Source organism: Natator depressus, chromosome 3, assembly GCF_965152275.1.
Source record: "Natator depressus isolate rNatDep1 chromosome 3, rNatDep2.hap1, whole genome shotgun sequence".
In the NCBI taxonomy this organism is placed as follows: domain Eukaryota; kingdom Metazoa; phylum Chordata; order Testudines; family Cheloniidae; genus Natator; species Natator depressus.
The window spans coordinates 41,288,834-41,305,696 of NC_134236.1; the positions used below are offsets into that span (position 1 = coordinate 41,288,834).

Here is a 16,863-nt window from a genome sequence, read left to right on the forward strand (position 1 = left end):
ACTCACCCACTGTGGACAGGCAGAGCCAGCAGTTCAATGCGGCTCAGTGAAAAGTACCTCAAAACTTTTAAGATATTTAGATTTATTTTTGCTTCCTTCCTGGATAGATGTCCTGAAATATAAAATGTTTACCTGAGCAATTCACAAGATAACCACTCGACTTCACCACATTGAAAATATTCACCGCACCATGTTGAAAATATTATTGGTGAGACACTTACTTGTGTCTTATTCCACCTCCATTTTACACCATGCACTATGTCCAATTCACAACCTTTGCTGCTTGATATTTCTTGAGTGTTGGCTAGACATCTATGGCTGGATAGAAAATGGAAGTGCTTTTATAGAGTTACCAACTTTATAATCACACAAAACTGAACACCCTGGCCCCGCCCCGGCCCACCCTTTCTGCGTGGCCCTGCCACCACTCACTCCATCCCTCCTCTGTCGCTTGCTCTCCTCCACCCTCACTTTCACTGGGCTGGGGCAGGGGATTGGGGTGCAGGAGTGGGTGAGGGCTCCAGCTGGGGGTGTGGGCTCTGTGGTGGGGCCAGAAATGAGGGGTTCAGGGTGCGGAAAGGTGCTCCGGGCTGGGGCAGGGGGCAGGAGCGTAGGAGGGGGTGAGGGCTCTGACTGGGGGTGCGGGCTCTGGGGTGGGGCCAGGTATGAGGGGTTTGGGGTGTAGGAGGGGGCTCTGGGTTGGGTTAGAGCTGAGGGTTTGTAGTGCAGGAATGGACTCAGGGCTGGGGCAGGGGGTTGGGGTGTGGGAGAGGGTGTGGGCTCCCGGTGAGAGTTTGGGTGCAGAAGAGGGCTCAGGGTTGAGGTTAGGTTGCGGGAGGGGATGCAGGCTCCAGGAGGGAGTTTGGGTTTTGGGAGGGGGCTTAAGGCTGGGACAGGAGTTTGGGGGCGGGAGGGGATGTGATGTGCGGGCTCCGGGAGGGGGCTCAGGGCTGTGGCAGTGGTTCGGGCTTTGGCTCCAGCTGGGCGGCGCTTACCTCAGGTGTCTGCCGGTCGGTGGTGCAGCAGTGCTGAGGCAGACTCCCTGCCTGCACTGGCTCTGGGCAGCTCCTGGAATCAGCAGGCATGTCCGGCTCCTACACTCAAGGGCGGCCAGGCGGCCTTGCACGGTGTGCAGTGCACTCTGCCTGTGCCTGCAGGCACTGCCCCTGCAGCTCCCACTGGCTGCGGTTCCATGCCAATGGGAGCTGGAGAGCTGGCGCTCAGAGTGGGGGCAGCGCAAGGTGCCTCCCTGGCTGCTCCTGTGTGTAGGCAAGGAGCCTACCTGAACCCCGCTGCACTGCCAACTGGAGTTTTAATGGCCTGGTCAGCAATGCTGACTGGAGCCGCCAGTGTCCCTTTTTGACCAGGTATTCCAGTCGAAAACTAGATACCTGGCAACCGTATGCTTTTATCAGTCTCTGTAGGGAATACCATGAAAAATGCAGTATTTCTAGCAATCTCCAGAGAGGAAACAAATTTCTAGTATCTGTGTTGGTGTGAGAGATTTCATAGAAAGAGAAGGCCTGACTTTCATTCCCTCGGTAAACACATCTTTGTGCGTATGCATTTATGCTTCTCCTTTCCAATACATATTACCACATAAATTCCCAAGTTGCATATGCACCTTTGCTGATGCACATGACTAGATGAACGTTCAAACACATGTCTACATAGGGTCTGCAAATGAGTCCGCTGATTATCAGGTAAAAAATGTACTCATAAATACAGATAATCCCTACATTAAAGCTGTCACTTGTAAAACTTCATCTGATGTTAAGATGCTTTACATTTCCTTTTATCTCATGTATTGCATGCTTTATGCTTAAAATTCCCTGAGTCTCATGTAAGTTCAAAGAGAAGTAAGCAATTATGTAGTATATTAGCTTAAAGTAACACAAAAATGTTAGAGTGAGGGATATTTTAGTGTTCAATTCTTTCTGGGTTACACTTGTCTAAGCTGTTACACATATCCTTTAGCCTTCAGACTTCAAAGGGAACCTAACCAATTGACCCTGTAATACTGCACCTCTACTTTCCTGAATCCCCGGGGGGAATAGCATCTACCATAGAATATACATGTTGTTCATTCAATTCTTTGATTTATAGTTGATGCAAAAGCTTTGATATAGTGGTTATTTGAAGACACTGAAACAGCAGTCTATAATTTGAAAGAAATTTTAGAACTAAGAAAAGGCAATGTATATATAAGCCTATGCTATAAAACTGTGATTCTCTACCACTGTGCTAAATCATGTGTAAGCTACTTAACTTTTGATCCAGCCATTAATTAGTTTAAATGCAGAGCATAGTGGGCCAGATTCTCCTTTACACTGAGGCCACTTTACACCATTCTGGAAATGTAAAGAGTCCGAAACTAAGTGAAAATATAATTTACACCCTCTTTAGACACTGTTACACCCATAGGTAGCGAGTTATATGAACCCGTGGTGCCCAAGTTCCACCAATATTTAGGAATGTGGGCCCGGCTCCACCAATGTTTGGGCTTCCCGTGCTTTCGGGGTTTGTCCTATGGACGGCACAACTCTGCTTGGACCTGTTCTAGGCGGCACCAAAAATTATACAAACCTGGCGCCCATGGTTACATCAGTAAAAGACCTTAAGGTAAATGAGAGTAAGGCCCTATAGCATTAATAGAAACCCTTTTCTTTCTGGGGAATTTTGAATGTGGTCTCTTTTGGTATCAGCTGTCTTTTTTGTGAAGTTAAGAAAGGCTTGAGTCTTCTCTGCTGCAGTGATGTAAAGATGCTACACTGTGCTTGACCTACAGTAGCTGACAAACAGTCTGCCAATAACAGTAAGGTAGTCCAGTTACATCACTTCTCAAGTCAGTTATTATGGACTAGATTTTGATTTTAGGCACAGCCCTGAACAAGGGGTGGTGAGCAAGCTTCAGGATCCCAGCTGTAATGCTAGGAGGCATGATGCCACAAAGACAACCTTGCTCTAGCAGGATAGTCATTTGCCAAGGGAATGAGGAGATTTTACATTATTCCCTACATTTGCTCCATGGAGGGAGTAAATAGACCTGTCTGCCAACTCTACTGGTTTTCAGACCTTGCTAGGGATCCGTGAAGAGGAGCAACCAATCAAAACTGCTTTCTGTGCTCAGGGTCAGCCTAGTATCTCAAGTCAGGAAGCCTGAAGAGCTTCTGCTTCCCACTTCCCAGCTAATGGGCTGAGGGTACTTCTTAGTACAGCCAGTTAGGGATCAGCTGTTCCTACGGGCTCTGCAGGTCCTGTTATGGTTCCTTGTGCTGTCCGGGGGGCACAGAGAGAAGTGGGGAGAGTGAAGATCTTCCTAGATCTTCAAGTCCAGCTTCCAAGATCTTCCTAGATCTTCAAGTCCGTCTTAGCCCCCCCTCCCCCCCCAGGTTTGGGAGGTTGGAAAGAAAAGATGATCCTCCCTGCACTGTTCTCCATTCTGTGTGTCTCCAAAAGTCGGGGGCGGGAGGGGGCTTTTTGATGTGAAATTGGTTGGGGATTTGTTTATTTTTAACACAACAAAGTTTGGGTTTTTTTGGTGGGGGTTGGTGTGAAATGTTGATGCTGAGATGGGAAAGAAGAATGAAATGCTTCCATGGGGGGAGGGAGTGGAAGCAGGTAGAGGATGAATTACTGGAGTCTCTCTCTCCCTTCTCACTCTGTCCCCCTTCACCTCTTTCTGAGCATCTCAAGGCATGTTTATGCAAATCAATTCACATTTATGCATATATAGAGAGAGATTTTACATAAATGTGAAGTCTACTGCTAGTTTGCTCTGAGAGTTTTGGCAGCTCAAGTAAATAGGTGGGCAGTACCTGGTTATCCATGTAGGCCTGGCTCCAAGGCCTGAGTGGCCCACAGAGAAGTTTATGGGGAGGCTCTCTTACTCCTTCTTATTCTCTGCAAAGGCACATAGTCCAAGTCACTATCTAGTCACGTATTATTAGGATGTATATCTGGTCATGATATGATTGACTCTGTTTTTTTGGTTCTGTGACACTGGTGCAGAGGCAGAACAAGCTTGTATAGGTGGTATGATATTTAAAGTACAAACTGGCATTTGAATTTTGAGGCTTCTAACTCTTAATGTTCTTTGAGAAAACCACAACATTGTCTAAAGGCCCACCCTTACCTTTAAATAACACAAGGACTATGGTCAATACAGTTTGTGTTTTTATGATTGTGTGCCATGCGTGGTTGGATCCATTGTTAATCATCAGTTCTTTTGTTATCTTCCAGTTTGTTCAGAATATATGTGAAATCATTCCATGTGAATATGAGCTAAAATACTGGGAGAGCCAGATTGTAACTTTATTCTTGAACGATGATCTCCGTTTTCAATGTAAAGCCAGAGCCTCAACTGGTGTAAATCAGTGTTTCCCTTGACTTCAGTGGAAATGCACCAATTTATAGCAGGTGAGGGTCTAGTCCATAGTATGTACAGTGAAACATGTAGCGGGGAAGCTGCAACGTATACAAATGGTTTGGTGTATGCAGATAATATTTGTCAGTGTGATGGAAGAAGAGTTGTGATTTAATGTTTAATGCTGGTAGGCAAAGTCATGCTAATTTTTATTTTGATCCTAAAGGCTATATGAAAGTCATACTACTGGTTCTTTTATAAAAATGAACTTGTGTTGAAAAATTACAAGTGTTTTTGCTAATGTAAAAATTCAGTTGTAAGTCAAACCAAAGAACTAGCCTTAAAAAAAAAAGAAGCACATACTCATACATCTATCTTTGGTACTTATGTGAGCATCTCACAGCCTTTGATATATTTATCTTCATAACACCCCCATTTAGCAAATAGGGAACTGAAGCATAGAGGGCTAGATTCACAAAAGGACTTCACTTCACTTAAGGGTCTACCTACCATTTTAGGCACCTACATCCCAGAATCAGGCCCCACAAGGATTCATAAAACTCTTGCTCAGCCACTCGCAAACCTTATAGGTGGCTAGATTTTTGTTTATGTGCCTGTGTTTCTGCTTCTGCAGCCTCCGTGTAGGCAATGGCATCTAGACTCCTAAACTCTAGAACAATGCATGAACTAGGGGAACATAGGTATTCCTCTCCCAAAAACCCACAAAGAAGGGAAGGAGTAGGAGTTCCCTGGTAACTTTTAGCCCGGCAGTAGGGTACTGTCATAGGATAGTTCCCTGAGTTCTTTTCAATATCAGTCACTGACCACAACTCCTCCAGCTCTTTTTAACCACCACTGTGCCTTATTATATGTTATACTTACAATCAATAGCTAGCCTTTTCACTTACTTCTAGAGAATACTGTAGCAACCAGTCTTGCCTGCTTCTGCCTTCCCTGCATAGCCTTCCGGTTTGCTTATATAGTCATAGCTGCTGGGGCTACTTCCACCCAATTAGTCCCTTCTCTTCTCTTTCTTCTTGCGCATGTATTTAAACATACACTGTTTACTGCAATGACTACTGAAAACTGGAAGTCCCAATACCAATTGAAGATTCTTCCCCATCCCTTTCAGGACTGACTATTTCTTTTCCCATCAGACTTATGTTCCTCAGACTGACCCATTGGGTTGTGTTGGGGATGGAGATTTGTTGGAGTTTTTCAGCTGGGAATTTGCTCCTTGTTTGTTTTTGTTTTATTGTTATTTTAAATAATGTCAAAGAGATCCAGTGTTGCAGAGGCCACGTTTTTATGTCAATAATACAGATGCATTTATTTTTATAGCAGTAAACATTTTATTAAAAATAACCACTGTGTAAAAAATAGGGTGCAATATATTTCTTTGTTAAGCTTTTCTTTAGCTGCTTTCTGTTCCTTTTAACTTTTAAAAATCTAAGGAGCTATAGCTGCTTTCCAGGCCCAGGGCTGGAGTGTGCTGTTAGACACAGCCCCAAGCAGTGGGCAGTGTGTAAGCTGCACCATTCCAAGGCTAGCCCCAGGAACCTTGGACTAGATCCACAAAGGGACTTAGCATCCTAAACCAAAAATTTAGACCCTCAAAACCCTGCTCAGCTACCCTTTAACTCTGGGGGACCTAAATTCCCTAGGTGCCGATGCTTTTGCCAATAGATTCCCATAGGCACCCATGTTTCTGCCACTGAGCATGTGCAAAGTTCCCTCAGTCCTGACACCTGGCACCTAGCTCGCAGCTAAGCCCCAGCAGGATTCACAAACTAGGTATTCCCTGGTCTATTTTGTCTGTGGGGCCCGATCCAGAGGGCATGCCCAGAGGCTGCCTATCAGATCAAGTGCCACATAAAACACTGCTGAAGGGAGACATGGTGATACTCCTCACCCCATTTACTCAATAACTAGAGCACTCATCAGGATGTGGCTCTCCTGGGTTCAAATCCCCATGCTGCCTGATTCAGAGCAGGGATTTGAACCCAGATCTCCTAGTAACATACCCTAGCCACGGGACCATTCTGGGGTGCTCTCCATCTCTCTTGTCAAAGCTGTTCCACTTTTTACAAGATAATTAAATATTAATTGGAGCAGGGACCAGAACCCCGGACACCCCTTCCAACTGTGTGCCCTAATCACCAGGTTATAGAGTCAGTTCTCACTCCCATTATGCCCCAATGAATGATTTGAACCTGTGTGTGTATATATGTATATGTAGTGAAAAGGGTGCCTAATCCAGGTCAGCACTAAGTCCAGGAAGAAGTTCAAGGCTGAGAATCTTGAGCAGAAGGAGACTCCTCCCATTAAATGCCTAACTCCCTTTGAGGGGCAGGGATCAGGCAACACCCCTCTTCTTAGCATTTTCTATTAGCTGCCTTAGGCAGCTCTCTGCTCAGCATCCTGGCTTCTGTGAATCCTGTACTTAGGCACCTATCTCTCTCCATGCATTGTGTAGGGAGTCTGGGTGCCTAACTCAGAGCTGTAGATTCCACTAGGTGGCATGGTCAAGATTGGTTTCAGAATAGCAGCCGTGTTAGTCTGTATCCACAAAAAGAAAAGAAGTACTTGTGGTACCATAGAGACTAACAAATTTATTTGAGCATAAGCATCCGATGAAGTGAGCTGTAGCTCACGAAAGCTTATGCTCAAATAAATTGGTTAGTCTCTAAGGTGCCACATTTCAGAGTTACAGCCGTGTTAGTCTGTATTCGCAAAAAGAAAAGGAGTACTTGTGGCACCTTAGAGACTAACCAATTTATTTGAGCATAAGCTTTCGTGAGCTACAGCTCACTTCATCGGATGCATCCACAAGTGCCACAAGTACTCCTTTTTTTAGAGTCAAGACTGTCCATTCCCTGCCCTTTGGCTCAGTGTGGGGAGTAGAGGCTACACTCAAGGTCTGGGTAGCCCATGTAGAGGTTTCAGAGGGATCGCTGCAGGAACATATAACCCAAGTCACAATCTAGCCCAGTATTTAATTTTCTGGGGAATGGAAATGGATATTTTTTCTCTTTCACCACGTAATTGACTGTGATCTCATTGCTCATTTTATTGATTTGTACCTAGGATATATTGTCTGGTAGAATCAGAAAAGTTACATTAATTATTTTTTCTTAATTAAAACACTATTTGTTTTTTATGTGAGATGCGCCTCACATTTCTTGGGATTTGTAAGGGAAAGGTTAGTGGATTGCATTTTCTGTTTGTTGGGGGCTATTAATGAAATATGATGCTATGTTGATTAGTCTAAGAAACAGCAATACTTATTTGAATCCAATACTTGTATGTAAGCATCCAATGTACAATACATACTCTATTTAGCAAATTGCACAAGCAGAGGAATCAGACACTAAATTCTGTCTGTAATCCAATCGGAACTAGCTCATGGTTTTCCATGTAAAGAGCAGAAGAAGTGATGAGAACTGTTACAACTACACAGTGGCAAAGTTAAACACATCTAAAGCTTTTTCCATGGTCTGATTGTTGATGTGCAGTCTCTGTGCTTGCTTGCTTTCCTGCTACATTGCTGTGCTCAATTTAATTAAATGCTGCTTGGGACCATGGTTTTATTTTTGTTTTATGTGCACACCACATGGATTTATACTTTCCTTTTTTTTGATGGGGGTGGGGTTTTTTTTTTGCATTTTTATCATATTTTTCCCCATTTCTATTCACTCCTCATCTTAGGATTTCACATCCTCTGAAGCGTGAGTGTAACCACTGCAAGTTCATCCACTGCTGCTACTTGCGAATGCCTGCAACGTGCACAAGGCTCAGACATTATGGGGACAACTCAGGTACTATTTTAACCTCCTAGGAAATGCGTTTATTTCCAGTGAAGAAACTACTTCCCCACTGCACTGAGAATACAAAATGGCTATTTGGATTCCTAGTGTTAGATAACATCATATGGGGGCTAGTTCTGCCGTGCTTACTGATACAGAGTCATATTGAAATCAGTGGGACTACTCCAGGAGTGTGGTCCTACTCCAGGGGAGTAGAAGTGGCAAAATCTGGCCCAAAGAAGAACCATTGGTATCCTGAACATTCATGCTGGCTGTTGACATAGGAACGTTTACATTATAAAGTTTTCTAATTAGAATTCAAGTTAGCAATTTAATTGCAACCAAGTTTAATTTCTACCATTTCAATATTAAAACAAACCAACAAATTCTGCAATCTTGTTAAAACTAAAAGAAATTAAAATGTGTGGAAAGAAGTGCACTTATATTTACAAACATCGAATAAAGACTATTACAGCAGTGCCCCCTAGTGTTGCTTAATTAAAGCGTCAGTGTTGTCAAGATAAAATCCCATTTTAAGAAATGTTTATTAGAGGCCAAATCCTGCATCCTTTACTCACATGAGCAAATCATTAAAATATGCAAACAACTAATGGGAGAAGAGCTGTGTGTAAGCTTGAAATATTGTGTCTCTAACCAACAGAAGTTGGGCCAATAAAAGATATTACCTCATCCACTTTGTCTCTCTAAGTGGAGAAGGATCAGACTCCAGGTATTTGTATGTGGGTGGGTTTTGGGGATTTTTGTTTTTAAATTTCTGAACATGGTATTGTTAAGCCTGAAGTATTTTTATAAACTTTTTTAAATTGGGGAAATGTCACTTTTATCAAATTATAAAAGAACTATATTTATTGTTTATTCTTTGTTGTTGTTGCATATCCAGAAGTCGAAACTAAATAAAAAGTCCACGCCTTAAGCCATATTTAGAGTCCTTTTGGAGTTTCATTTTAAGTTGTTTTGAATACGTTAAAAGGACCAATTTGTTACTGGAATTCTGGCTCCCTTGACAACAGTGAGCTTTAAAAAAAAATTAATTTCTTTTAACACTGTAACAGGAGAGAGGTAGGACCAGCAAATCAAATTTTGGGTTATTCATATAGTTGTATGGAATATTAACCACAGAGCTTGACTGTAATCATAGTTTTGTGTTTGAATAATACAGACGTGGTTCATGTATTGAAGTGTATTTGGTCCCTGTTTGTGTGGCCATTTTTTCATATGGCCACAGTGTGCTGGTGAAAGTGTAAATGAATCTTGAAATTCACATGAACAATTTATCTAAAAAAAATCACACCAGAAGCTATTTGTTCATTATGATAATTTAAATTTAACTCATCCATTCAAAGAGCAGAAACAATATCATGCGACTTTGGTGACTAATCACACACCACAAATATCAAATGACCAGCGTATGAACACCCCCACAGAGAAATTTGAATAAACTATTTCAACAAATACTTACATCTTAAAAATATCTTCAATATCATTAATGGTTTTGTGGGAATGAGTTTGATAATACAGGAGTTTCCTGGAAAGGAACTCAACATGCAAAAGGAAATATACCAACTATTATCGCTATCTTTTCAGACTCCTGTTTCAAACTTTATGTTCTAAGTTCCCTAACCTTGAGCAGTTGAGGTCATTTGTTTTGATGGCTCTCACTTCTTGATCTGTTTTGTAAACAAAGTATTGGCCATTAATGCTGGCAGGCTACTTATCCTTGCAGCATTAAAACTAATTAAATTGCCAGCAGAGTCTTAAATTCCATTCTTAGGCTAGTCCTGATGTGTGATGGGATATGTCCCTACATGGGGGAAGATATATGCTAACATACATAAACTAACACAATAATAGATGTAATTAAGGATGAATTACAAAGATCACCATGTTATCTAAACCTAGCAATATATATACATTCTTTTTGAATCTTCTTCATATGGCTGAGTGTAAGGCAGTGTTAATAACCTTGAAAACCATCTCCTGGACTCAAGTTTTTTTCCAGTGTGAATTCCCTAACTACTCTTGTTTTGCTGACCTAGATTCAATTTTAATCTTTTATGGGATCTTTGTTTTAGTTTCTCACCTATTTAAACGTAAATTCAGAATAGCACAACTTATTTTGGAATGAACTTACTACAGATATAGAATGCTTCTAAAATCACACTTTCATTTGTCTATGACACGGGTGGACAAACTTTTTGGCCCAAGGGCCACAGCGGGGTTGTGCAACTGTATGGAGGGCTGGATAGGGAAGGCTGTGCCTCCCCAAACAGCCTGGCCCCTGCCCCCTATCCGCCCCCTCCCACTTCCCACCCCCCTCAGAACCCACGACCCATCCAACGCCCCCTGCTCCTTGACCCCTGACTGCCCCATCCCAGGACCCCCCGCCTCTAATTGCTCCCCCCCGCAGGCCTCCCCATCCAACCCCCCCCCCACTCCCTGTATCCGACTACTACAACCCCTGTCCACACCCCCACTCCCTGACAGGCCCCTCGGGACTCCAATGCCCTATCAAATCCACCCTGTTCCCCGTCCTCTGACCCTCCTCCCAGAACCTCCGCCCCCTGGGACCCCACCCCCATCCCCCTCGCTCCCTGTTCCTCACTGGCACGACCCGATCCACACCCCCGCCCCTAACTGCCCCTCGGGAACCCCACCCCATATCCAACTCCCCCTGCTCCCCGTCCCCTGACTGCCCCCCCGAACCTCTGCGCCATCCAACTGCTCCCTGCTCCTTGTCCCCTGACTGCCCCTGGGGACCCCCTTCCCCTTAGAATCATAGAATCATAGAATATCAGGGTTGGAAGGGACCCCAGAAGGTCATCTAGTCCAACCCCCTGCTCGAAGCGGGACCAATTCCCAGTTAAATCATCCCAGCCAGGGCTTTGTCAAGCCTGACCTTAAAAACCTCCAAGGAAGGAGATTCCACCACCTCCCTAGGTAACGCATTCCAGTGTTTCACCACCCTCTTAGTGAAAAAGTTTTTCCTAATATCCAATCTAAACCTCTCCCATTGCAACTTGAGACCATTACTCCTCGTTCTGTCATCTGCTACCATTGAGAACAGTCTAGAGCCATCCTCTTTGGAACCCCCTTTCAGGTAGTTGAAAGCAGCTATCAAATCCCCCCTCATTCTTCTCTTCTGCAGACTAAACAATCCCAGCTCCCTCAGCCTCTCTTCATAAGTCATGTGCTCTAGACCCCTAATCATTTTTGTTGCCCTTCGCTGGACTCTCTCCAATTTATCCACATCCTTCTTGTAGTGTGGGGCCCAAAACTGGACACAGTACTCCAGATGAGGCCTCACCAGTGTCGAATAGAGGGGAACGATCACGTCCCTCGATCTGCTCGCTATGCCCCTACTTATACATCCCAAAATGCCATTGGCCTTCTTGGCAACAAGGGCACACTGTTGACTCATATCCAGCTTCTCGTCCACTGTCACCCCTAGGTCCTTTTCTGCAGAACTGCTGCCTAGCCATTCGGTCCCTAGTCTGTAGCGGTGCATTGGATTCTTCCATCCTAAGTGCAGGACCCTGCACTTATCCTTATTGAACCTCATCAGATTTCTTTTGGCCCAATCCTCCAATTTGTCTAGGTCCTTCTGTATCCTATCCCTCCCCTCCAGCGTATCTACCACTCCTCCCAGTTTAGTATCATCCGCAAATTTGCTGAGAGTGCAATCCACACCATTCTCCAGATCATTTATGAAGATATTGAACAAAACCGGCCCCAGGACCGACCCCTGGGGCACACCACTTGACACCGGCTGCCAACTAGACATGGAGCCATTGATCACTACCCGTTGAGCCCGACAATCTAGCCAGCTTTCTACCCACCTTATAGTGCATTCATCCAGCCCATACTTCCTTAACTTGCTGACAAGAATACTGTGGGAGACCGTGTCAAAAGCTTTGCTAAAGTCAAGAAACAATACATCCACTGCTTTCCCTTCATCCACAGAACCAGTAATCTCATCATAAAAGGCGATTAGATTAGTCAGGCATGACCTTCCCTTGGTGAATCCATGCTGACTGTTCCTGATCACTTTCCTCTCATGTAAGTGCTTCAGGATTGATTCTTTGAGGACCTGCTCCATGATTTTTCCAGGGACTGAGGTGAGGCTGACTGGCCTGTAGTTCCCAGGATCCTCCTTCTTCCCTTTTTTAAAGATTGGCACTACATTAGCCTTTTTCCAGTCATCCGGGACTTCCCCCGTTCGCCACGAGTTTTCAAAGATAATGGCCAAGGGCTCTGCAATCACAGCCGCCAATTCCTTCAGCACTCTCGGATGCAACTCGTCCGGCCCCTTACCATGCCAGAGCCAGCTACGCCACTGCGCTGCCTGACTGGAGTGGCGGGCCAGAGCGCTGCCCGTGCAGCAGCATGGCTGCGGGGGAGGGGAGACAGCGGGGGAGGGACCGGGGACTAGCCGCTCCAGTCGGGAGCTCAGGGGCCGGGCAGGACTTTGCCACGGGCTGGATGTGGCCCGCGGGCCGTAGTTTGCCCACCTTTGGTCTATGAGCTTTGCGGGTATGTGGTGTCACCAGTTCAGTGTATGGCAGTTTTTGTGTTGCATTTCATCCAGTTTTTAGCTTTCTGCTATTAGTTTATATTAAACATTTTTTAACCATAAATACAGTTAGTTATTGTTAAACCACATAGGATCTAATAGATTATTTATTTTGTTGTATTGAGATGGCTACCGTGCCCCTAACCTGTTGACACTCACAATAGCTGCACAGATTAAAATTCACCCTTTTGCAGAGGGACAGCATGAGGCCTATGAGAGACAGATGTGATGTTTTGGAAGCATGGAATATTCACACTATTACACACTATTATATTGAGATGTGACAGATGCTATGTGTGACGGGTTCCCCCAGGGTGCCACCTGGAACTGGCATACCACTGAGCCGTCTGACCCAGCAGCCTGGGCTCCCTCTCACACTGTGCTGCTGTGACAAGTTGCAAAGCCCTCCCAGCTTGCACTTTCACCAGCATTCACACAGGTAGGGACACACCCAGCTGCAGTTATATGCAGGCTCTTTAACCACCAGCCTCGCAGCCTCGGACCCCAGAGCAGTACTGTCCTGCTCTGGTCAAATCTGGCCAGTATATGGGTTTAATACCCAATCCGCCTGTCCCTCAATGTGAAGAGGACCATGCACACTTGTGGTAACCAAGCTGAGATTTTCCCCAGACACCTTAGTCAAACACACACTGATTTGGATTAAAACATAAAATAAGTTTATTAACTACAAAAGGATATAGATTTTAAGTGATTAGAGGGGGTCCCTGGTATGCATCTCCCCCTTATCCATCGTTTCGCATATCCTTCGCTCATCAATAGGGGAATGTGTTCCGATTCATGTTGGTCCCGATCTGCATATCTGTCGTTTGCAACTTACTTGCTTCACTTTTTGTGTCGCTTTTCTGTGGGTGCTTAGCATCCACCGGCAGCCAGCACCTCTTGTCTGCCGGGATCAACTCCTCTCCCACGCCGCCCAGCACCTCCTGCCTGCCACGATCAGCTGTTCAGCGGCATGCAGGAGACAGTGGAAGGAAGGCGAAGGAGCAGGGAGGGGGCGAGCTTGGAGAATGCGGCAGAACTGGGCAAGAAGAGGCGGGGCAGGCTGTGAGTACAGTACTATAGAGTACTACCCATCATGAGTGGAAAACGTGTTCAAAGTCTTAAGAGTGGGCCTGTGTCTAAGAGGCTATGTAAAAGTGTAACACTAGAAGTGAAATTAGATGTTATAAAGCGTACTGAAAGAAGTGGGCATGCAGCCAACATTCCTCTTATTCTCTGTTTGCCTGCTATGACGATACACACAGGATTTTTAAGAGTGCTGATCAAATTCATGAGAGCACTAGAAGTGCTATGAAATTGTCATAGATGAAGATAACAAAACAGAGAAGCAGTACAATGGAGAAGATGGAATGTTTGCTGGCTGATTGGATTGATGACCTCCATCAAAAGAAAATGCCTGTGAGTTTAAGCTTGATTCAGGAAAAGGCCAGAAGCCTGTATAATGATTTAAAGGAAGGAGAGGGGGAGAGCTCCATAGCAGAAAAGGAGATCTTCAATGCTAGTCATGGGTGGTTCCACAGATTCCAGAAGCATGCCAATCTACATAATGTAAAACTCACAGGAGAAGTGGCTAATGTGGATGAAGAAGCGGCTGAAATGTTTCCTGCGCAGTTAAAGAAAATTGTTTCAGAAGGTGGCTACTCTCCAAAACAAGTTTTTAACGTCAATGAGATGGGTCTTTACTGGAAGAAGATGTCAACGAGGACTTATATTTATCATGATGAGAAGACTGCTCCCGGATTCAAAGCCTCAAAGGACTGCTTAACCCTCCTGCTTGGGAAAAATGCAGAAGGTGATTACAAGTTGAAACCCTTGCTTGCCTACCACAGTGAAAAGCCAAGAGCAATGAGGGGCTACGTTAAGTCTCGTCTCCCCATAATTTGGAAGTCAAACGGAAAGGACTGGATAACACACAATATTTTCCGTGAGTGGTTTGTAGACCATGCTGTCCCTGAATTTAAGGCTTACTGTCAGAAGGAAAATTTGGCCTTTAAGATTCTCCTTCTGCTGGATAATGCAAGTGCCCACAAACTGGACTATGAAGCCCTCTGCCGGAATGTCAATGTCCTATTTTTGCCACCCAACACAACATTGTTGCTGCAACCTATGGACCAGGGTGTAATGGCCACGTTCAAAGCTTATTACCTACGGAGGATGTTCTCCATGCTGATTAAGGAGACGGCAGGTAAAGGAAAGCCCAGTGTAAAGGAGTTTTGGAAGTCCTACAACATCTTGAATGACATGGAAAACATTGACGCACTGGGGGAGGAGGTCACTTCGCAATGTATGAACAGCATTTGGCACCGTGCATGGCCAGATGCTGTTCACAGCTTTGTGGGATTTGATGCCGTTCCTACTCTCCAGCAAGAAATCGTCAAGTTCACAAAGAATGTTGGCTCCAAGGAGGTGGAGGAGGAGAATGTAGAGGAGTTGTTGGAGTCTCACGCTGAAGAACTGACAAATGAGGAACTGATTGAGCTGGACCAACAACGGATATCCTAAGAAAAGAAGGATGACGATGAAGATGACGTAGGGCAGGAAGCCAGGAGTCTGACGGCAAAGAATCTCTCCTGTTTCTTTGGATTGCTGGATGAGATGACGGAAATCATACAGAGCGGAAATCCTTTTTGTGAATGTTCTGCCAAAGTCTCCAGGGTTTCAATGATGCAGTGGCTTGCTACAGGGAGATCTGTCATTCAAAGGTTCATGCAGGAGAGCAGACGTTGATACAATCCTTTTTAGGACTTCTGCAACCGAATAGCCAGCCCAAGAATACCCAGCGCCACCCCTACCTAAATTAAGCGTAATTGACACTGTTTTATCTTACTGTATTTACTGTATTAAAATGTTCTATGTGTTTGAACAGTGTTAGTAGGATTCTACATTATTTTATTCAATGTTTTATGTGTAAAATATGTACTATATAACCTGTCATTGTAAAAAGGTACATTGTTTAGGCAAAAAGAGCATTGTCATAGGCGAATGTGGTGACACTGTGAATGCATCCCCCTCTTATTCCATTATTTCTTATGGGGAAAAATTCCCCAGTATCAGTTGTTTCGGTATCCGTCGCCCTTTTCAAGAACATAAGCCCGACGTATACTGGGGACCCCCTATATAAGTGATAGCAAACAGATCAAAGCAGATTACCTAGTAAATAAACAAAACCACTAGCTGGGTTTAACATACTAGATAGATAGGATATGAATTAGCAAATTCTCTCCCTGAGTGATAAACAGGCTGGCAGATTCTTAAGGCACAAGCTGCCTTTGCTTTTCAGCTTGGGTTTCCCAGCTTTTCATACACCAGCTAAAAATCCCTTTAGCCTGGGATCATCATTTCCCCCAGTTCAGTCTTTGTTTCTCAGGTGTTTTCAGGTGTGTTGTTGTAGGGAGAGTGAGGTACCATCATGATGCCCGTTCCGCCTTTTATATCTTCTTCTCACTTGCTGGAAAGCTCTTTTGCTGTGACCTGGGTTTTACAGATCCCATTGTGTAGTGCTATCTATGAGAGGTTTCTATTGTACACAGTTCCTGGGGTAATACTTGTGCTTGTGTGCATTTCCTCAATAAGCCATTAACATTATTTGGCCTTTTTACTGTTGTACCTGAAAGGCTGCTTGTGGGTGTTTTTAAACTCACAACATGTTTCAGTAACACATACATAGCCAAACTTCATAAATTCACAAACAATGATACCACATACAATCCAATGCGATATTAATGTCTAGCAGATCAAGACTTTTAGAATGATACCTCACAAGACATACTTTGTGCAAAACATATCCTAATTATATGACAATGGTGAATAAGGGGGTACCAGGGTGTCACACTATGATCACATGGAATCTTCAAAGACTACTGAATCACTATTATACTATAAATGTTATGTATATCTTCATGAGCTGGCTAGGGAGTGTGTTTTTGGCTCAGTGGGTGGGCTAAAAGATATTTTTACAGGAACTAAAGTCATACTGGGGAAGAATTAATGCAAATGCCTAATGTGGATAACAAGTATATGGCAGTTTTGGCCCCTGAGGAAACAGCATATACTGGTTTGACCTGGTTCAAGTGGTTGGT

At 44.3% G+C, this 16,863-nt stretch overlaps 1 protein-coding gene across 5 annotated transcripts in view; it reads left to right on the forward strand.

Annotated features, from left to right (window-relative positions):
- DLGAP2 (DLG associated protein 2) overlaps window positions 1–16,863 on the forward strand; it is a 705,175-nt gene that overhangs the window by 51,167 nt on the left and 637,145 nt on the right. For 2 of the 5 annotated variants that reach the window (XM_074947769.1, XM_074947771.1), the window contains exon 2: window positions 8,075–8,184. The exons of 1 other annotated variant lie outside the window; for it this stretch is intronic. In XM_074947769.1, the coding sequence (XP_074803870.1) occupies window positions 8,170–8,184 (15 nt within the window). In that variant the 5' untranslated portion in view covers window positions 8,075–8,169. Of the gene's footprint in view, window positions 1–8,074; window positions 8,185–16,863 lie in introns of those variants that run through there. 2 more of the 5 variants (XM_074947777.1, XM_074947776.1) reach the window with 1 other exon arrangement.